General features: G+C 48.3%; 1 protein-coding gene across 2 annotated transcripts in view; it reads right to left on the bottom strand.

Annotated features, from left to right (window-relative positions):
* The window catches only part of Atp10b (ATPase phospholipid transporting 10B (putative)), a 47,834-nt gene that overhangs the window by 16,037 nt on the left and 9,663 nt on the right, over positions 1–22,134 (bottom strand). For both annotated transcript variants that reach the window (XM_090321259.1, XM_090321260.1), the window contains 7 exons: positions 17,783–17,987; positions 9,205–9,290; positions 8,843–8,949; positions 8,295–8,426; positions 6,525–6,652; positions 4,793–5,045; positions 4,046–4,284 (listed from right to left, as the gene is read on the bottom strand). In XM_090321259.1, coding sequence (XP_090177385.1) covers positions 4,046–4,284; positions 4,793–5,045; positions 6,525–6,652; positions 8,295–8,426; positions 8,843–8,949; positions 9,205–9,290; positions 17,783–17,987 — 1,150 coding nt within the window. The remainder of the gene's footprint in view (positions 1–4,045; positions 4,285–4,792; positions 5,046–6,524; positions 6,653–8,294; positions 8,427–8,842; positions 8,950–9,204; positions 9,291–17,782; positions 17,988–22,134) is intronic.

The following is a 22,134-nucleotide window of genomic DNA, read 5'->3' as shown; positions in this document are numbered from 1 at the left end:
TCACCTCATTCTCTAGTGTTCCTTCTCAGCCTGACAGTGCATCTAGCATCCCTGTTCAGAGTTGGCATCCAGCTCTCAGTGTGGACTCTCAGGCCAACCCCTGCTCCATTTGCTACATGCTGCACATTCCTTTTGAGCCTTGGGTCACCACTGCGTTTGACAAATCCACTCCTGTCCTTGCCAGCCTACCTCCAGGTCAGTCACCTGGAAAGTTCCCCGGACCCATAATAGAGTCCTTGGAGTCACAAGGTCTGCACTGAGCCCTCAGGCATCAGACAGGTCAGTAAACACTGCAAGCAGGATGGTGGGGAGCTGTGGGCCTGACTTCTCCTGATGTATCTCCTCTCCCTCCCTTCTTTCCTCTCTCCCCAGCTTTTTCTCCTTCTCCCCCCTCTCTGTTGTGTCTCCTCTTTTCCCTCCCCTCCCCTTTCCTTCCTTCCCCTCTCCTTCCTCTCCTTTCCTCCCCTCCCCTCTCCTCTTCCCCATCTCCTCTTCTCCCTCCCCTCTCTTTTTTTCACCTCTCCTCTCCCCTCCTTTCTTTGTCCTCTTCCCTTTTCTTCTCTTTCCTTCTCTCTCCCTTCTCTCTCTTCTACTTCCTCCTGTTCACTCCCCTGTCTCTCCTCCCTTCCCTTTTGCCTCCTCTCACCCATCTTCTCTCCTTTTCTCTGCTTACTCTTTCCTCCTCTCTCTTCTTTCCTCTCATATACGATGCCAGCACTTCCCAGGCCCAAATCAACCGGGCGTCTTACTAAAATGCACTCTAACTGGGCAGGTGTGCGGCAGAGCCTGGGCATCTGCATTCCTATCTACGTGGTGCTTGTGCTGTGGTGCTCACAGCGTGGGCAGCAGGGCCTGGTTCCATGGCTGTGTGTGGGGTCTCCCATCGAAGGCTGGGTGGGAAAAGTAGGCCAAGCTCCCCTCTGCTCTCCTTTCAGCTTTAATAAGTCACCAGTTCACTCTGGAACGCCCTCTGATTGGCTGCAGCCTCCCGTTGCTATGGGAACCCATCAAGCTAGTGAAGAGAGCAAACAGGTTGTGTGCCCTCCCCCCCCCCCCAGCTGGGTCGTGGCATGAATTGTGACATGAATTCTCCCGTGTCCTCACCTCCTTCCTCACCTCTTCCTGACGTGCTCCTTTCATTCTAGCTTCTCCCCAGAACCCCTGAAGGAATGATTCCCCTTGTTCACATAGATTTCCTCCAGTGGGGAATGGCTGCACAGGGTGGCCTCAAGCAGCCTCCTCTGGGGGTGGTGCAGGGACAAACTTCCGCTCCACCATTTGGCCTTTGAGTTGCTTTGAATTCTTAGCCCTGTGGCTGTGATAATATCATAGAAACATAGTTCTAGGATTGCTGGGGAGCTGAGGTTGAAAGATTGCCCAAAGCCATAATGGTTTTCTCCCTGGTTAAAGTTGTGCCCTGGTTGGTGGACGCTCCCTGCAACAGCACATGGATTGTCCAGACGTGGGTGGCTCACACCTGTAATCCGAGCTACTCAGGAGGCTGAAATGTGAGGATCCAGGTTGGAAGCCAAGCTTCAGGCAGAAAGTCTATGGGTTTCCTATTCCCAAAGAACCACCAGAAAACTAGAAGTGGTAGAGCGTGAGCCTGGAGCAGAAGAAGCTCCGGGACAGCACCTAGACCCCGAGGGGATCCCAGGATCCCTCTTATCTCCCACAAATAAGTGGATTGTTAAAGTTTCCCACAACGGGACAAAGTCCAGGAAAATGATGTCTAGGTACCCACAGGAAGGGACTTCTGACACTGAGCATGTGGCATGTGCCTAGAATCCCAGCTACTGAGGAAGCAGAGGCAAGAGGATCTCGATCTGAGGCTGGTCGGGTTGATAGTATAAGACCCTATCTGAACACAGAGGCAGAAATGGGCTGAGGGGTGGCTCAGGCAGCAGGGTGCCTGCCTAACAAGCTGAAGGCCCCAAGCTCAAACCCCAAGGCAGGTGTTTCATTCCCTATCTTGCTACACCTCCAATGGCCAGAGCCTCTGTAGTTCTGACCTTAGAACATCATTTGGGACTTGGGGGTCCAAGGGGAGCAGAGTGTGGGTAGCTGAGCCATCTCTCCCTGGGCTCCCACCCCGGTTCCGGAAAGGCATTATTAAATCAGAACTCAGGTCCAGCTTCAGTGGGTGGGGTGGGTGTGGGCCAGGGCCAGTTTTTCCCTGCCTCACGGTGGTCTGCAGGGTGGGATCGGAGGTGCCCAGAGCAAATTACACAGCCTGGTTCTCAGTAGCTTTGTGCAAGAAGGGACTTTTCTAAGGAGAGGCTCTCCCCTGGCTTCCTGGCTTCCCGCAGGCCAGAAACGAAACCCGAAGGCCTTTTATCTTCCATCTGCCGTGCTATTAAACCTTGGCTCGGAAATGGCCATTTTCCTAAGTATATCCACCTCGAAACCACAGGCTTTACAGAGGGCAATTAGGATGGAATTATTCATGCTTCCTTATTTTTCATAGTAGAATAAAAAAAAAAAGCACCACTACCACCACCAAAAAACACTCCAAGACAGATGCAAAAATGTGGTGTGTGTGTGTGTGTGTCTGTGTTGGTCCTGGGGCTTGAATGCAGAGCCTGCATGTTGAGCTTCTTTTTTTTCTTTTTGCTCAAGGCTAGCACTCTACCACTTTGAGCCACAGCTCCTCTCCTGGCTTTTTTGGTGCTTAACTGGAGACAAAGTCTCAGACTCTCCTGTCCCAGCTGGCTCTCACTCACAATCCTCAGACCTCAGCCTCCTGAGTGGCTAAGATGACAGGTGTCAGCCAGTGGTAGGTACATGGCTCCCTGTTTGGGTTTTAAGAACGAAGCTGGGGGGCCGGGAGTTTGGCCTAGTGGTAGAGTGCTTGCCTAGCATGCACGAAGACCCGGGTTTGACTCCTCAGTACCACATATGTAGCAAAAAAAGCCAGAAGTGGTGCTGTGGCTCAAGTGGTAGAGCCCTAGCCTTGAGAAAATCCAGGGACAGTGCTCAGGCCCTGAGCTCAAACCCAGGACTGGCAAAAAAAAAAAAAAAGAACAAAGCCGGATGAAATTTTGTAAGGCGGTTTTGAGAAAGATTGAGGCAAAGGTGAGATGAGAACTGGCGCTTCAGGCCTTTCTACCTAGACTCTTCTAGAACCATCCTTGCAAGATGTTGCTTCACTACACACTCCTCAACTCTGCCTGGAGCTGCCACTACGTGAACGTGTCACCTCCCCGACCGCCTCTCCCTTCCCCCCCCCCCCCGCCCACCCTGAAAGAACTGAGTCCAATCATGTATGGATTTCCTTATTGCTCCCGAGTGAACTTAGAACTGGAGCTGCCAGCAGGGCAGAGCCATGGTGACGGTCCCAGATCCAGGGGTAGCTCAGGGGCTGGTGTGTCCCCTCAGCGTCAAATGGATACCATCCATGAGGAAGACTGAAGGCCAGGAGTTCAAGGCCACCCAAGGAAACAGAACAAGACCCTATCTCATGCCTTGCTATTCGGAAGGCAGAGAATCTGTGGTTTCTAGAGCTGGCCTTGGTCACGATCCTCAGATCTCAGCCTCCTGAGTAGCTATGATTGATTACAGGCGTGAGTCACCATGCCCGCCTCCAACTCAATTTCAAAAGGAGAAGCAAGAAATCTCCACGTCGAGAGGAAATCTCCCCATTTCGTAGCAACTGAACAGGAGGGATGGACAGAACACGGCGTGGACTCTGCCCAGGCTCGAGGCTGTCATTTGGAGAGTTCTCTGAGCTCCAGAGCCTCCCGCTCTTCTCTTTCTACCAAGGGACACTTGCCACTCAAAGAGGTTCAACAAGGAGTTCTCTGAGGGTGCTGTAGCTTATACCTATAATCCCAGCTACTTTGGAGGCTGAGATCTGAGGATCGCAGTTCAAAGCCAAGTCCGTGAGACTCTTATCTCCAGCAAAACCTCCAGAAAACCTGACGTGGCGCTGTGGCTCAAGTAGTAGAGCGATTGCCTTGAGCAGAAAAGTTCAGGGACAGCACCCAGGCCCTGAGTTCAAACCCCGTCATGGACAACAAACCAACAAACCAAACCAAGGACTTACTATGGAGCTGCTAAAGGCCACAGGGGGCTGTGTGCTGTCCCAGTGGCCCGTGGACCTCTGCCGGGAGTGGCCCTGGAGGGGTACCCGGGCACTCTGGCTCCTCCTCAGAGGTTGGGCACCATCCTGTCTTCTGGTGGCAGCTGGGTCCTGGGCCTCCCTGGTGGGAAAGGACATGCTGTGGTACTGGGTGCACTCTTCGGGGTCTGAGTCCAGCTCCTTCGGGGTCTCCAGTCGCTTGGCTGCAAGAAGGGAGACTTGTCATGTGGTGGCTGGCCGGGGTGGGGGATCTGGGAAAGGGGCAGTGCTGCTCTGGTGGTCACTGGGCTAGGAAGACTGGGTCCTGATCCTTGTATGTGACTGAGCTCTGACTCCCCTCCTATTTCTATCTCCCAGGACTCGCTCGTCTACCCACTGGTACCGCTAGCTGCTTTCGTTGTCACAGAGAGACCAGAGGCTGCCTTGTGCATGGTGGAGGCGCCCCACGGCACACAGCAGACGTGGTGTGGCTCCTTCTTTGTTTCCTTTTAGAGAGGGAAGGAAGGGCTTAGCGTGGTGGTGCACGCCTGTAATCCTAGCTACTTGGAGGCCAGAGGGAGGAGGATCACTGCCTGAGGCCAGTCCGGGCACCTGTCAGAGGGCTTATCCACAAACCACAAGGGAAAAGACTGGGGGTGCTGTGGCTCGGGCGGTGGAGCACTTGCTTAGTAAGTGTGAGGGCCCGAGTTCGAGTCCCGGGTCCGGGCGTACCGTTCTCTTGGTGGCGGTACTCAGAGCCCATGATGGAGCAGCGTCGGAACACCATCTTGTTCTCGGTGAGCGTGCCCGTCTTGTCGGAGAAGACGTAGCGGATCTGGCCCAGGTCCTCGGTGATGTTGAGGGCTCGGCACTGAATGGTGGCGCCGGTGTCCTCGTCGTAGAGGTCAAGGTCCTGGTGCAGGAGGAAGACCTGGCCGAGCTTCACCAGCTCGATGGACACGTACAGCGAGATGGGGATCAGGATCTGAGGGGAGATGGACTGGCGTCATCTGCAAGCAGGTGCCAGGCCAACTCCGGCCCCCTCTCCGGCAGGCAGCGAGGCGTCTGGTGAAAGCCTGGGGTCAGCTCCCAGGATGGACTTCCCACCAGGGACACAGCCAGTGACCTCGGGCCTCCCTTGGATTCTGAAACCGAGTCGGGTCTCCCTTCCCCTGCACTGTGTGCTGTGGGGGTTCTGTGTGGACACCTCTGGGGCGTGGGGTGCATGGCTGGGGGGGTCACCAGGGGTCACGGGGTCAGGATTAGGTTTGGGAGCTGGACTCTGAGCAGAGAGGAAATTCCTGGCAGGTTCTATGCCAAGGAGACGGATGATCACCAAGCTACTCAGGAGGCTGAGATCTGAGGATCTGGGTTCAAAGCCAGCCCAGGCATGGAAGTCCATGAGGCTTGTATCTCCATTTAATCAGCCCAGACTCGTGTGGGAGACGTGGCTCAAATGGTAGAGCACCAGCCTGGAGCAGAAAACGCCAAGGGACAGCCACTAGGCCCTAAGTTCAAACACCAGGACTGACACAAGGAATCACTTAAAATGTATTACTCTTGTTAGTCCCTGGGGGCTCACACCTATAATCCTAGCTACTGAGGAGGCTGAGATCTGAGGATTGTGTGTTTAAAGCCAGCCGGGGCAGGAAAGTCTGTGAAACTCTCACCAGAAAACCAGAAGTGGAGATGGGGCTCAAGTTGTACAGTGCCAGACTTTTGTGAAAAAAAAATAAAAAGACAAGGGAACGGCATCCAGGCCTTGAGTTCAAATCCTGGAACCAGCACCAAACCAAATAAACAAAACCTAACACAGATACACTAAGGCAAAACTGTACTTCAGCTCTTCTTGTGTTTTCCAGGACTCTATTTTCTTATGTAGATCCTGAAGACTTTTTAAAAAATCCACCTCTTACTTACCAAATCCACCCTTTATCATTACTTTGTAGGTATTCCCTACTTTTTTTCCCCCCTTCTATTGTATTGTTCCTTTTTAAAAAAATTGTGGGGATAATGTATAGAGGGGTTACAGTTACATTCTTCAGGTAGAGGGTGAATTACTTGTCTCACGTTGATATCCTTCTCATGTTTTTGTCCCCCCTTCCCTTCCCTATTTCAAATAAACAAATAAACATATATACAATTATATACAATATAGCAGGGAACAAAGTCAGATCCAGTAACCACCTGAGTTGAACCATAAGGGGAACACAAAGAGAAGAGACATAACAGAGTACATTCAGAACAACAATCACAACGATTGTTACTGTTATTCTTTTTCCTCCTCCTTTTCCTCTAACCATTACTGAAATGGTACCCTGTGTCTGGGCCCCGATGTTTGGGGCACTGGAGCTCCCTGCTTATCCTGTTTTCCTTCAGTGGGTGGAAAGGCAGGTACTACAGACAGGACCAGGCCTACACTTCCTCCTGTCTGCCGGTTCCTGGGGTCCTCCAGGCCTCCTACCTGGAGCAGGATGATCATGGTGAGAAACATGTAGAACCCCCCGAGGGCGGCCGGGGGGAAGTTCCCACTGGCATCGGGCACATCGAATGGCGGTGGCTCTTTAAAGGTCCCGTTCCAGAGGGTGTGACCTGAGAGGAAGACCCACAAGGGATGAGACAAAAATCTCCCCTCAGTCCCCAAGCTGGGAATGATGTCAACTCTTGGCCTGATCCTGGAAATGGGGATGGGGTGGGGGCTATGAAGCAGCCAACCTGTCATTCCAGCAATGATGGTAAGCCCCAAATAGGTGGGTCACAGTCCAGGCAGAGGTGAGAACCAAGTCCCCCGCCCCCCCCCAAAAAATCACAACTGGCAAAAAAGAACAGGTCTGGAGGCATGGCTCAGCAGCGCTGCACCTGACTAGCAAGTATAAAAAGGCCTTACGTTCAAACCCTTGTACTGCCAGGAAGAAAAAGGAAAGGCCTCTGCTCGCTGGTGTTCCCGTGGTTGGCTGGATAATGCCTTCCTCCCGAGATACGATACCCTGGCCCCTGGGAACAGCCTGGGTTATCCACCAAAATGGGCTCTGCAGATGTAGTGAAGCGGTGAATTTTCCCATGGGTTGGGGAGCCAGTGTTACTCAGGTGGCCTGAGGGCCAGCAGAGGTGCTCTGGACCAAGGGGGAGCTCCCTCCTGGGAGAGGAAGGCCCTGGAGCTGGGATTCAAGCCGGCCAGCAGGTGGCCGGGAGCCCAGGCATGCAGGCAGCCCCAGGTGGCCCAGCAGTGCTGTGTGGGATGGCTCAGTGCTTTGTTACAGCAGCCCCTGGGAAGTGGGGCCTGCGCCTGCGCCCCACCCCACAGAGTGGCCCGGGGCACAGAACGGACGGCGGATCTTTCTAGACTGCTCCAGTCCTCTTGCTTTCTTCCCATGTTCAGAGAAGGCCTGAGCTCCGTTCCCGTTACCTCCACTAATAAATGACGGGTGACACTGTGATAGGCTTACTGTTTAAGGATACACTCAACTCTCAGATTTTCACTTGCAAAAATAATCTTTTCCTTCCTTCCTTCCTTCCTTCCTTCCTTCCTTCCTTCCTTCCTTCCTTCCTTTTCTTCATTTCTTTTTTGTTTTTTTTTTTTGGTCCCTGAGTTTTTTTGTTTGTTTCAAGGCCAGTGTTCTACCATTTGAACGACAGCCCAATTTTCACCATTTTGGTGGCTAATTGGAAGTAAGATTCTCATGGATTTTCCTAACTAGGCTGGCTTTGAACCTCGATCCTCCTAGATCAGCTTCCTTAGTACTTAGGGTTACAGGCATGAGCCACCAGCCCAGAAAACTTACAGTTTATGTATTTGGTGTCCCATTCAAGTGGGATATTAAGCACTGGAGATGTATTTATATATGTAGTTATATATATTATGTTACATACTATATAACATGATATAAAATATGTAAAATTACACCTAGATATAATTATATCTCTACATATTTACCCCTAATTTTCTTGGCAGTTTGAACACAGGGCCTTGTCTTATTTGGCTTATTTGCTTGTTTGGCTGAACTTCTACCATTTGAACCCCACCTCCAGCCCAGCTTTTTGCTGGTTCTTTTGGAGATGGTGTCTAGCAGAGGTCTCTGCCTGGGTTGACTCTGAACTGTGATCCTTCCGATCTCAGGCTGCGGAGTAGCTTGGCTTTACAGGCGTGAGCCAGGCTATCAGCTGGGGAACTGAAGCAGACCTGCCTGGAGAAACAGAGGATGACTGTTCCAGTTTCCTCCTGCCCATTCCATACCTACGGCTCCAGTGAGGCACAGGAGGAACAGAAGGCCGACGCAGAAGAAGATGTGCACGTTCATGCGCCGCTCGATCTTGCTGCGTTTGTACCGGGGCCCGCTGTTGTTCAGCATGGCTTTTGTTTCGTGGCCTTTGAGAGAGCAAGAGGAAGTCACACCCCGGCTTTGGGAGCCTCTCCCAGGGCACATGCCTGTGGCTTTTCTCCTGGGAGCTTCTAACAGATGCCAGGCTCCACTGGCTAAGCTGAGCTGGCCCTGGCCAGGCGACCTTCCAGGCCCACACAGGGGTCAGCAGGTTCCTGCAAACCTCCCGAGACACTCCACGGGCACTGGCCAGGCTTCGTGCCCAGCCTGTGCACTGCACAAATCTAGCAAGTAGCCCTCATCGTGTATGGATGCTGGCACCGGCTGGTTCTATGCCTCAGTGCTTAACTGGGAGGCCAGTGGGGGGCGATGCATGGCTCTGCTGCCCCTGAGATGGGCTGGGAGGAGGAGGTGTAGAAGGAGGAGGAGGAGGAGGCAGGAGGGGGGGTGGACGAGGACCCACCTGCGTAGATAACGATGCCCACTGCCACCTCTGTGTTCCTGACTGTGCAGCCCCGAAGCAGCAGGCTCTCACTGCCAAAGCCGGTCCGGGTCTGGTCGGGATGCTCCCTGGAGAATGGCAAACACATGTGGGTGGTTTGGGGGCGTCTGTGGAGGTCCCCAGTTAGTGTCCTGGACCGAGGGGTGGCAGGGGAATCCCTCCCCCATCCTCTCCTTTTCTAATGGGTGAAAGGAACCTGGGGTTCAATCTCCTTCAAGTTCAAGTGCATCTCAAGTTCAAGGAAAGCTCCTGGACCCCCTGGAGCCTCAGCAGTCCCAGACTTATCTGGTTTTCAGGATAAAAGCGGGGCACCAGGCACTTACATATAACCTTTAAACTTGTTCAGGTGGTTGTTGGGTTTCTCACACACGATCGTATTGCAGAAATGCTCTGGTTGAAACTGAACATCCTGACAGGAAGGGAGGGAAGGGGGGGAGACAGGGGAAGGTCATTATGTTCTGGTCGTAAGTCATCAATCGGAACCATTTCAAATCACATAATCCCTGATTTATCCCATTAGGACAAAGCTGTTACAGTGTGTTCAATGTCCTTAAGGGGGCAAACAGTAGATACAAATGGGAGTCGATGCAGGGGGAGAGGAAGGTGGCGGCTCCAACCAACCATTCTCCTCCCAGGCCTGGGTCTGAGTTTAGACCCTTCCCAATGTTGGACAGGTTCTAAGTCTACGTCATCGAATACGGCAGCCATTCCGCATGGCAGCCACCAGTCACACACGGCCATTGGGTACAGGAAGTCTGACAGTTTGACTGAGGAATTGGCTTTCAGAATTAATTTAATTTAATCTCGCTGGTTCCGTGTGGTTAGCCTCTCAGCGATGACCTTGGGCAGGGTTACATTAAAAATACACAGAAATGTTTCAAACACGGACTGTTAGAAGATGAAATAAAGCGTTCTAAGCTACACTAATTAGAGACAGTTATAGCTAATATGCTCATGCATGGACTACTTTTAATATTAAAAATATTTCCCCTACCCAGTTACGCATATACATAGATATACATTTGTGACTTAAGCCGATTTTAAATGTTTGCATATTAATTTTCATCCCTCTATGAACACTTAAGCAGAAGCTGATTATATGAACACAATTTCCTTTAAATATTTCACTGTGAAGTATTTACAATTTTACAATTTGTTTTGCTATTATAAAGATCCCTGTGGCAATCAGAACTTGTAAAACAAACCACCCCTGTCCCCCTTGAATTTAATGAACTCTTTATTTCTGCCCAGCCTTTGTCCTTCAATGAGTACTTTACCAGGGCTCACTATGATTCTATGAAGCAAGAAATTTAATTCTCCTATTTTTAGAGCTGGGGCATGTCTGGACTCAGAAAGCTAACAGAGTCTTCTCAAGGCTATCCCAGGCTGAGATTTGAATTCAAGACCAGCTACAGATTGGCTGGTCATTACCTCACCAACAGCCCAGCTCCTGGGGAAAAGACTTGTCACTTAGGACTTTAACCAAATTCTTAACTTGTTGTGCTTGATTTTTATTTTGCATTTGTGTTGTGCAAGCTTTTACAGTAGAACAACGGGCATAGGACGCAGCTAAAGGTGAGGAGATCTTGTTTTCTGACTTTATTCTTCATCCCCTGTTCAATTCTGGAGCCTCAGTTTCTGTAGCATGGGTCGATACCACCTGCCTGTTTTGTTTCTGTCTCAGACAATAGCATCTGCATAGACCAGTTCTGAACTATGTACTCTGCTATACCAATAGCAGGCACTGGTGTTCAGTGAACGATCTGAGATGCGTTCCATGGCGAGTGGGAAAATTTATCACCAAGATCTGCAAGGGACAGTTGTTCAGAGGAAGGGAGCACTTTGATTGGAAGGAATATCACATTCTGTCTTATCTAGATGGGGCTGGGGGGAAAGACTGGCATTTAAGTTCTTTCTTCTCTCACCACTGCTGGTGAAGAAAGTACTTCATGGAATATGTGTGTATATATATTTTTAACATTGGTGGCTCATGCCTGGAATCGCAGGTGCTCGGGAGGCTGAGATCTGAGGGTCATGATTCAAAGCCATCCTGAGGAGAAAAGTCTCCCAGTGAAACTCATCTCCAATTAACCACTCAAAAACCGGAAGTGGCACTGCAGTTCAAAATGGTAGAGTGCTAGCCTTGAGCAAGAAGAGCTCAGGGACAGCACTCAGATCCCTGAATCCAAGCCCCACAGCCATCATAAACAACAAGAAAAGAATAGGTGATTTTTTTCTTCTTAAATAGAAAACATATAAAAAGCTGGGAACTAATATGCAGAGTTATTTATCTCTTTTGAAAGTATTTGTATTTTCAACCGTCTACAAAGGCTGTGGATAGAAGTTAAGGTACATTAAAAATTATTTTGAACATTTATTTTATTTTTCTGTGTCGGTGATGGGGCTTGAGCTCAGGGCTTTGGGTTCTAGCTCAGCATTTTCAGTCATGGCGGACACTCTACCACGTGAGCCATGTCTGTAGTATGGCTCGGGCTGGTTAATAAGATATACATGTCTCATAGTTTCGTTGGTTAGGGCGAGCTCCAAACTGCAATTCTCAGATCTCAGTCTCCTGAGCAGGTAGAGTTATAGGTCTGAGACACTTGGCACCTGGCTGAGCATTTTTAAAATTTACCATTTAAGGGGGCTTTATTTCTTTGCTGCTTTCTCTGTGAAACCTATGTCATAGATCTTCTCTATTCCAGCCAATCTGTTTTATATATTGTCACATCCCATGCTGTGACTCAATGTAGCCTGTGTGGAAGTGTCCCTGGGGACAGCTCATGTGACCAGCATGCCATGAAGATTTGTTAAGGCTCAGATCGATTCTGGTGAGGGTGGTTTTAGGATGGCACCCCAGGAAGGATAAGGATTAGGAAACACGTGGTATATATTTATGATTTGTAGAGGTCTACTGCTTTCAGGGGAATTCTTTGGCTCAGTGAATTAATTAAAAATAATCTTCCATGTTTTATTCATCCATCCCTTCATTCATGAGTTGGTGCATCTGAAGGAAGGTAACCCATGGACACAGGAAGGAGGAAGGTGTTGATGTGAAACAGAAAGCAACACGAAGTACCCAGTCTTGCTCCACGGCATTTCCTTTGACAGCAGAGGAAATTGGACCAAAGGCCATGGCACAGTCCCCGCCTGGATGTGAGCCACTCCTTGCTGACCCGTGCCTTAGATACAGCTAGCCAGCCACTTCCCAGCCCTCATGGGAAGCAGTCTGCCAATCTACTTTCTAGCAGCTAGGATCGGCTGGGAGCTGTACTCAAGCCTTCAGGGTTATTCTTCTGAGCTGATTTTCCAGTATTTTTCTTCTTTGAATGTGGGCAATTCCTCTTATTCACACACTCACTTGCAATGTGTAATAGCTTATATTTAAAACATTCAAATACCAATGATTTTCCAATTAATCGAGGTGTCTATTACAGTGTGTCTACAAATCTCTTTTTTGTACCAAGCATGCATTCTATAGACAAGAATAACAATAAGTCACACAGACACGTACCATTCTTTCTCAAATTTCTGTAGGAAACCCTGAGGTTAGTAAGTTAAGTAAAAAATACATTAAAAAAACTTATTTATTTATTTAGTCAGTTGTGGGACTTGAACTCTGGGTCAGGGTGTTGGTCTTGAGCTTTTTTTTTTTTTGCCAGTCCTGGGCTTGAGCTCAGGGCCTAAGCACTGTCCTTGGACTTTCTCAAGGCCAGAACTCTACCACTTGAGCCTTAGCACCACTTCTGGCTTTTCTCTATGTATGTGGTACCGAGGAATTGAACCTGAGTCTTCGTGCTAGGCGAAGTACTCTACCACTAGGCCAAATTCCTGGACCTGGTCCTGAGCTTTTTTGCTCAAGGCCACCACCCTACCCTTTGAGGATTTTAGTGCCCAGGCTGGCTTTGAACCACAATCCTCAGATCTTAGTCTCCTGAGTATCTAGGATTATAGGTGTGAGCTACTGTACCCAGCTAAGCTTACCAAATTTATGGTAGCTTTTTTTGGTGCTTAATTGGAGATAAGAGTCTCACAGACTTTCTTCTCAGTCTGGCTTTGAACCTTGATCCTCAGATCTCAGCCTCCTGAGTAGCTAGGGTAATAGGTATGAGTCACTGGTACCCAGCTGACGGTACCATTAAAAATGAATTTTGTTAAACAATGAGCACTGAAAACATGACTGCTATTTTTTTTAAAAATAGTCACAAAGGCTCTTGAGAGAGAATCATGGCAGTAAGTTCTTTGAAGAGAGCAAGTCCATTTTAGATTATCAGTAAAGTTCTCCATGGCCTCGAAGCACTGAAGAATGATTTTGTTGGATTGAAGGGAGAGGAGCCCTCCACAGTGTGTCTTCTAATGGGAAATGCACTGACTTGTTTTTCACTATGAGTTAATGAGAAGAAGAGCTGGAGCTGTCATCACTGAGCATCTGTGCCTCTGTTTCCCCAGGATGGACCTCCAGGACTGTGACACGTATAGGGGGATGTAAGTTACCGTGGCAACCAAGGAAGCCATGTGGATATGTGTGGCATTGGAGGAATACTAAAGGTTTCTCCCTCCCTCCTTCCCTCCTTTTTTTCCTCCCTCCCTCTCACCTCTCTCTCCTTTTCCTCTTTGCTTTCCTTTCCTTATCTAAACGGTGAAAGCAAATGCTCCTCACATGCCAGCTTCTGAGCCAGGAGACTGAGATTTCTTCCTGGAATACAGATTTAGCCCTTTGCCCACTTCTGCACTGCCTATCTACAAAGTAGTGACAGTTACCAGCGCTCTATAACCTTTCTGCTTCCTGTTTGGTGAAAGTTCCTTCCAAGACAACCCATGACAGTAAAGGCCAGCAGCCCACGGTATGCTCCAGATCACCTGGAGGCCAGGCTGCACCCGCTGCTCTTGCGCAAAGCTCACAGCTCACAGCTGGAGGGCAGCTGCATCTAAGGAGCCCGAGCTGCTCTTTTTCAGGGCTGACAAATCTGGAGGTCTTGTGATGACATTTGCTCATATAAGAGGATTGGGGGCTTCACATTCGGAGCAAATGCAAGAAAAAGGAGGAGTTTCTTTCTTGTCATTTATAAGGAATTGATTATTAGTACAACTGTTCATAACTATTAAGAGTATATAGTCATTGTCTCTTACTTTCTCTGGGACCTCTAGAACATTCTATATCTCTATCACATAGAAGGCCTTTGATAAATATTCAGAGAATGAATGACTGACTGAATGAATCAGTCACTTAAAATATAGTGATCTGCCACCAGATAGTCAATGGCTACTTGAGATCCTGGTCTCTTAGTGCCACAGCAGATCTCTTCTGTACCCATTTTCCTTCTTCTCCATAAATAAGCCAAGAAAACGATGGGAGACTCAATGTTCTTGCCAAAGGAGAAAACATATTTCACTGTGAGACACTCCAAACTGCGCACAGAAGATACAAACACATGTTACCTCACTTCTGCTGTTGATAATCAACACTCACAGAATGCCCGGCACAGTGTCTAGCCACAGGAGGATGATTTCATTGAATGAACTTTAATGTTTGACTGATAAGAGAAAAGTCTATGTGAGTGCCGAGAAAGGTTCCAGAGGACAGCCTGGACAGAGAAAGGTCAGGCAGAACCAGTGTGGTGAAGAAGCCACCTTTGAAATCACAAAATCATGGACCTACTTGTGAAAAACCATGTCACATGGCTGGGGACAAGGTGAAAGGAAGTGAATTTAATACCAAATACTATGCTAACACAACGGGCAAGAGAGCTTGATTAGAGAATTAAATTATACAGCTTTTCTTGGCTGACATTCTGATACTCAGAATCTCTTCTTTAAAAGGATGTTAGCCTAACAGTTTAACACCAGAAAATAAATTCCCGAGCCATTCCTTTCAACAAACGGAAAAGTTCCCAAAGCCAGAGAACCAGAAATGAATTCTTCTCCTTAGTATTTTAAGTCAAACATGTTCTTAGATCTGTACTTATCAACATATCAAAGCCTAAATCTCCCTGAAGCATATGTTGCATCATTTTTTCAGTGACAATTAGGCACCTGCTAGGCCACCTCTCACCCTACCCACCCAAGAAGGGCCAGAGGTATGGAATCTCAGGGCCCAGCTCAAGAGCAACCCAGACTCTTCATTTTCAACAAAATCCAGGGTAACTACTACACATATTAATAAGCTTTGAAAAGCACTGCTTAGGGCATCACTGAATGATGTGATTATTGTGCTTATCTGCCTATTTCTCAAGTTCAGAACTCATTACTGAGCATCCTTTCTATCTAGCGTAGGGGTTAATGATCACCTGCTCAGTCACAAATAGTTATTATAGTTTGAGTCATCTACAGTATATGAGATAATTGAATCTAGTAGCTTCAGATGAAAGGATCTAGTAGCTTCAGATGAAAGGATCTAGTACATTCAGACAGAAGGATCTAGTAGGTTTAAGGATTTTTTTCCTGCCAGTCCTGGGCCATGAACTCAGGGCCTGAGCACTGTCCTTGGGCTTTCTCAAGGATAGAGCTCTACCACTTGAGCCACAGCACCATTTTTGGCTTTTTTCTATATATGTGGTACCAAGGAATCGAACCCGGGTCTTCATGCATGCTAGGCAAGCACGCTACCACTAGGCCAAACTTCCGGCCCCATGCTTTTTTCCTATGTATGTGGTACCAAGGAATCCAACGCAGGTCCTTGTGCATGCTAAGCAAGAACTCTATCACTAGGCCAAACTCCCGGCCTGATATAGTAGGTTTAACCTGAAGGATCTAGTAGATTCAGACAGAAGAACGTTTATCCTAGAAGGTAGAGATGATGAGCTCCATGTAGGAGAATTTGTAATTATTTATTTACTTATTTTGTTTACCATTCTAGTTTAATAATAATCAGCCTGGGATGGAGCAAAAGGCAGCTGCCTACTCTTGCAACCTTACCTGCCCTGAGACCCAGGGACAAATACTTCTTTCCTGGTGGATTATAAAATATTTTTTGATGGGTCCTGCCTCTAACAGATTGTTCCAAATTTCCATCAAGTTTGCAATTGAGTGCTTGCTACATGTCAGCCATGCTTATACAATAATTCTGTTTCTTAGGATGATGATTATCATTTTATGATGCCAATCTCCTCTTCAGAGATTGTCAGACTTTGGAGAGTTTGATAATCACAGCAGCATGAGGCTGGTGATGTTCCAGCTCCCGTGGGAGCAATAGCAGAGGTACTGCTTAATGTGTAACTACTAGGTACCAAGCCCTAATGCCTCTGCTTGTTGTTTTAGGACATGCAGAGCCTGGCTGACCTTTGAGGTGATTGCACTGTGACTGCAGTGAAAGGAGGTTAATGATTAAAGGCTGGAGGCCCAGTCAGTCCCAAGTCAGTTAGGTGCACTGCCCACAATAACAAATGGACCATCAGCAGAGGAGGAAGCAGAACTGATCTGAGAATAGCAACTCAACCTCATCAGGGCTCTGTTACTTCCTCATTTAAACCCAGCCCTGGAGGAGGGTGGGTCCTCCATGAGTCCCTTTTCAGGTTCCTTGCTACTTTGCCCCGAATGTCTTCTCATGACATTCTTATTCCTCCATCAATACCTGTTCAGGCTTCCGGGACCCCACAAGTCATCGTCCTCCTGTTGGAAGCCTTCTCTGACTTCCTCAGTTTTCTCATTTTGCTTCTTCAAAGATCAGAAGTCCTAAGCCAGGTACGGTGGCCCACACCTGTTATCCTAGCTACTCAGGAGGCTGAGATCTGAGGATCAAGGTTCAAAGCCAGCCCCGGCACAAAAGGACCTGAGGCTCTTATTTCCAATTAACTTTTAGAAAATGGGAACTGGGGCTTGGCTCAAGGGTAGGGTGGTAGCCTTGAGCTGAAGAGTTCAGGGACAGTGCCCAGGCTGAGTTCAAGCCCCAGGAAAAAAAAATCAATATCAGAAGTTTTGACTTTATACTATGGTGTTTATCTCTAGTATAATCTTCAACTATTACACAGATAAGGGAAACTAGCCAACATCCACAAATGGAGACAACTGGTCAACCTCCTGGTGAGGCACCATCTCTTCTTTATAGTTCCTGCGCCACCCCTGGGAAAATGCACACATTGGGTGCCTCTAGTTCTCCCCATGATCTACAGGGTGGTCACGGTTACTGAACAGACAAGGAAGGACATGGTTCACAAGGCTTGGCCATAGATATCCAGTGCAGTTTATCTAGTGCAATCTTCAGATACTGGTTCTCCGTCATTATAGATAATGTCCACTCTCCTTCACCTTTGTTACCAGCACTCTCCCTTTAACCAGAAACTCTCTCTCATCTATCAGAGATAAGGAACACATAGTCCAGCCTCTATCTGATGAGACTGCCATAGGTTCTTGGCACACAAGACTTTGGCACGTGTCCCTGTATTCCAGGCTCCATTGCTTGATAGAAAACTCTTCATGGACCAGAAACACAGAAGCCATCTCCTTGAATTAGTAAATGCTGGATATTGGAGGGAAGAATGGATATCACATTTTAGGCAGAAGCCATCACACATGCCTCTGGATGATAGCTTCTGTTTATAATCCCAGATACTTATAAGGTAGAGATCAGAAGAGTTACATGTGAGGCCAACCAGAAAAAAAAATAAGACTGCATCTCAACAAACAAGTAAGGCATGGGGATGCGTATTACCACCCCAACTATACAGGAGGCATCAACAGAAAGATTAAAAGGCAATGTCCTGAAGTAAAGGCATGAGATCCCCTCTGCAAAGTAAGTAAAGCCAAAAAAAAGGGTGAGGAGCATGGATCAATGGCAAAGAACCTTTCTAGTAAACACAAGTAATGGTTCAAACCTCAATATGCCCCCTTCCCCGACTGCCACAAGTCCCACAGGCAGAAGCTTACTTCTTTGCTTTCTCCTGACCACTGGTGATGCCAGCCTACCTGCTGTGAGAAGCCCTTCACCACACATCTTTGCTTGAGGTTGGTTTCACCATCCAGGTTGGCGGTCTCCAGGTGGCAGATGCCGCTGGGGTCTGAGGAGAAGAGGAGCAGGATGTCTGCCGGGATGATCTCATTGCAGTGTATTTGGACGAAGTCTCCCACACGCACGTCCTTCCAGCGCTTCTGCACATAGCCCTGATCCTTCCTTGGGTGGGAGAAAGACAGAGATCTCAGTGGGCTTCACAACCCCTCAGGAAATGAATGGATGAGTGGAGAAAGGTCCCCTCACACCTCAATATCTCCCTATCAGGAGACCGAATTCTACCTTGTTCCAATGGACCATGGTTATAATCTCTGTAGAACAGGTAAATGGGATGTACAGAGCTCTCAAAGTAACAGATTGGTTTTTGTGATGAGAATTTTGACAGACATCTGGCTAGAGCTTGAGTTCTGTGCTCAGCCATTGCATCCTAGTAGGCAAGAAATCTGAACAGGAAAGTTAGCTATTTGCCATGTGAACACTGACTCTCAGCATGGAGCGTGATCAGTGAAGAAAACAACATTGTGAAGGACTGGGATGGAGACATTTTTTTTTTTTTTTTTGCCAGTCCTGGGGCTTGAACTCAGGGCCTGGGTGCTGTCCCTGAGCTATTCTGTTCAAGGGGCTAACACTTTACCATTCGAGCCACAGTTTACTCCTGGCTTTTTGGTGGTCTAATTGGAGATAGTCTTATGGACTTTTTTGAACTGTGATCCTCAGATCTCAGCCTCCTGAGTAGCTAGGACTATAGATGAGAGCCACCGATGGCTGGCTGAAAAGGTAGTTTTTAATGATGGGCAGAAGAGTTACAATAAGGTAGTTTCTGATACTGTAACTAGTGTATGAAAGTTGGAAAGTGATGGAACAGTAAAGTATAGGCAGGACATTGGAGTGAATGCATTGGGAAGCCTGATGGATTAAGATTTAAGGGAAAAGTAGAATCAGAGCATGACAGAACTCAGAGGCAAGGACTTATATTTCCACTGCAAGCAGTATACGAAGCACAGACTATCACAGTAGCAACAACAATGGCAAATTTATCATTCAAGAATGGCTGAGCCCCAGTGTTTATTGACATTTCATTCCCTTGTGTAGACACTATCCCCTCCCATTTCACAAAGGATGAAACTGAAGATCAAAGCATTTCTCCTCCCGTCTCTCCAGATCAGAGCTGAAATCTGAGCTTGGATTCAATGTGACACAACATGGAAGTCTCCAGTTTCCACCATTGGGTTGTTACCTCCTATCAGGTGCCGTTCTAGACCCTGTTCTGCTTTATCTACCACGAGCCGGCCCCTTCCCTAGGGAAGTTGATTCCACTTCCACATGGCAGATTTTCTTTATAAGAGCCCCCAGATCACCAGTTAAATATTCAGGTAGAGATTTTTGAGATTCTGGTGTGTGCCACACTCTCATTGAGCTCTCAGAATAAAAGACAGAAGAATTAGGTTTCCTTCCTTCCTTCCTTCCTTCCTTCCTTCCTTCCTTCCTTCCTTCCTTCCTTCCTTCCTTTCCCTGAAGTCACCTGGGTGACTTGCTTGCTCAGTTGACACTCTATCACTTGAGCCATGCCTCTAGCCTCACTTTTTGCTAGTTATTTTGGAAATGGAATCTCACAGACTTTTCTGCCCAGGCTGGCTTTGAACTATGATCCTCCAGATCTTAGCCTCCTGAATAGCTAGGATTACAAGTATGAACAGTTCCTTTTGTGACGGGGCCTGCATATTATCTTGCCCACACATTGTAAGTCAGGCTAGTCTGTGCCTGCTTGCTGTTAGTCATGGTTTCCAAGGACTCACTGAGGCCCTGGCGACAAGCTACCTGTAATCTTGTGCTCCTTAGATGAATTGTGAACATCAAAGAACACTTCCTGTCACTGCTGGGCACCCAAATACAAACACCCTATCACTGGGGCTGTGTTTCCCAAACAAGATTCTCTGGTGGGTGTCCAGGAGCTCTGAGAACCTCACAACTTGGATGTATTCATTAATAATGATTTTGTGAGGTGTGTGTGTGTGTGCGGGGGAATAGGCTATTCTTTATATTAACCTAACGGTACATGAATACTGTAAAATTACAGGCACATTTGGTAAGACTTTTCAGGGATGATTAAAAAGTAGGACACAAGGGACCCCTCCCCGTTTGTGTATTTGGTCCCTTTGATGCTCTGGGGTCTGCTCTGTCTCCCCAGCTGTCAGAAGTGTGTCTGTTGCAGAAGCCAGGGTTGTACATCCCCCAGGGATCCCAGCCAGGGGAGGTGACGAGTGACAGAATGCAGCTGACGCGTGAAGCGGCTTGCTTCTGCCCAGTGCCACCCAGATGTGTGCAGCAGCTGGCCGGGCGCCGCCTGTGGGCGTCACTCCCTCATTAATCTGCCTGTCTGCGGCAGCTTCCCCAGGTGGACGCATCCCACGGGTCCTGGCGCGTCTTCCCCAATTGCTGAGCCCACACCTGGGAGCCGATAAAATGCTTTCGTTTCATGCCATGTTGGTTGCTGTTTAAAAATAAGACAAATCCATGGGGCTTGGGGCAAAAGGCTCCATCTGGAAGCTTCTGCCTGGAGGAGAAATTAAGTGATGCGGAGTAATGTTAAGGAGCTTTCAGAGAAAAGATTGGACTTATTAAAAGGTAAACAAGGAGAGAGCTTTCTAACCAACTCTGTGCCACGGGGGAGGCGATGACAGGGGAAAGAGGCAGCCAGGATGCTAAAGTACACTTTCTCCAGTCAATGAGTTTCTGAAAAGATTTTCAGACACCTTGAGCCCGGGAGATGTATCAGGAAGGATGAGATGGTCTGTGGAAGTGCTGTTCCCAGACAGGATTTAGAGATGACCTGCCTGGGTAACCCTTCTGCAGGCTTGAATGGCAGGTCCAGAATGTTCTGTGCAGCTATCCAGGTTCTATGGGGACCTCCAGGGAGACTTAAATACAGTCTAAGGATTTGGGGGTGTGCTAGAATCTCAGCTTCCTCCCTTATGAGCTGTGTGGCCTGGGATAAATGATGTCACCTCTCAGAGCCTGTGTTTCTCCATCAGTGAGGGGCTGCCTCACCCTGTGCTGGGTTTCAGTGCTGGCTCAAGCTTATCATTATGTTCCTTGACTTGGGTCCATGCAACAATAACCTATACATAGTAGAAACTCTTTTTTCATATATTTTTATTGTAATTAATAGAATGGTTACATTACGTTCGCCAGATAGAAGGTGCATTACTTCACATACACTGATACCCTTTCTCATGTCTCGGTCCCCATTTCCCTCCCCCCAACCCCCACCCTCATCTTGTTTTTCCCCCTTTTCTATCCAGTAGAAACTCTTAAAAAAACACAAAACTTTTCCACAAACCCACACAAGAGGGATCAAACTCCACAAATCGAACGCCCTGGAAATGTCATAGGACTAGGTGGACTCAAGTGGATGTACCTGCTAGAGCTCCAATGCCACCTTCATTTTTCCAGGAGGAGAAACAGCTAATCTGACCCGGTGCATTGTAATGGAATTCAGGCTGGAACCTCTGTTCTTTCCAAGCCCTCAGGAGGAAAACCAGGGGGTCTGGAGCCAGCAGGACCCCTCCACAGAACTCTCTAGCTTTCTGTTTCTTTATCCATAGAGTGACAAGACCCTCCCATAGGGGCTAGTGGAATGAGTAATGAGGAATGGTTTTCTTGCAGCTAGGGGGTGTCTAATGACACAGTCAAGGTGACACAAACGAGCTATTAGGCTGGAGGAGCTGGTGAGAGGGACAAAGGTGGGGAAGTGTGAGGAAATGGCATGGAAGCAGAAGAATCTCTAGGAGAGAGAAGCCCTGGGCTGAGGATGGGAAGCGTGGGGATGCCTTGCTTGTCGTGGCCTCTCTGCTATAGACCACTGTGTGATGGTTCATACCTGGAGGACTTAGGAAAGCTCTCGAAGGAAAACAGCAGGGGCCTGAGGCATAGCAGGAGGCCAGGAGCCCTGGTTGGAGACATCAGAGGGATCCATGCAATGGTCCCCACAGTATGGAAGGCCAGCTTTATCTGGGGGAAGGCCTGAGGATTAGCGTGAGAAATCTATAACCTTCCATATGAACACTGTTGCTGAGGTCTTTGTGGGAATGCGGCCTCATTCGCGCTCACCGGCTGGGTCCCCTTCACCCAGCAGGAAGTTAAAGATGTGGCCTGGGGGAGGTGGCCCCGCCTGGCCTCATTGACTCAACCATAACAGAGCACAGAATGTCACCACGAGGTGAAGGCCAGGCATGGGAATCCGTGCTTCCGAGGTCAGTGGCTTCCTGAGTGATGTCCTGCCAAGGTCATGGCCATAGGCCATGGAGAA

The sequence above is a fragment of the Megascapheus bottae genome, chromosome 29 (assembly GCF_031878675.1).
Source record: "Megascapheus bottae isolate mThoBot1 chromosome 29, mThoBot2.hap1, whole genome shotgun sequence".
NCBI classification, from domain to species: domain Eukaryota; kingdom Metazoa; phylum Chordata; class Mammalia; order Rodentia; family Geomyidae; genus Megascapheus; species Megascapheus bottae.
This window is presented reverse-complemented; position numbering and strand designations above follow the sequence as displayed.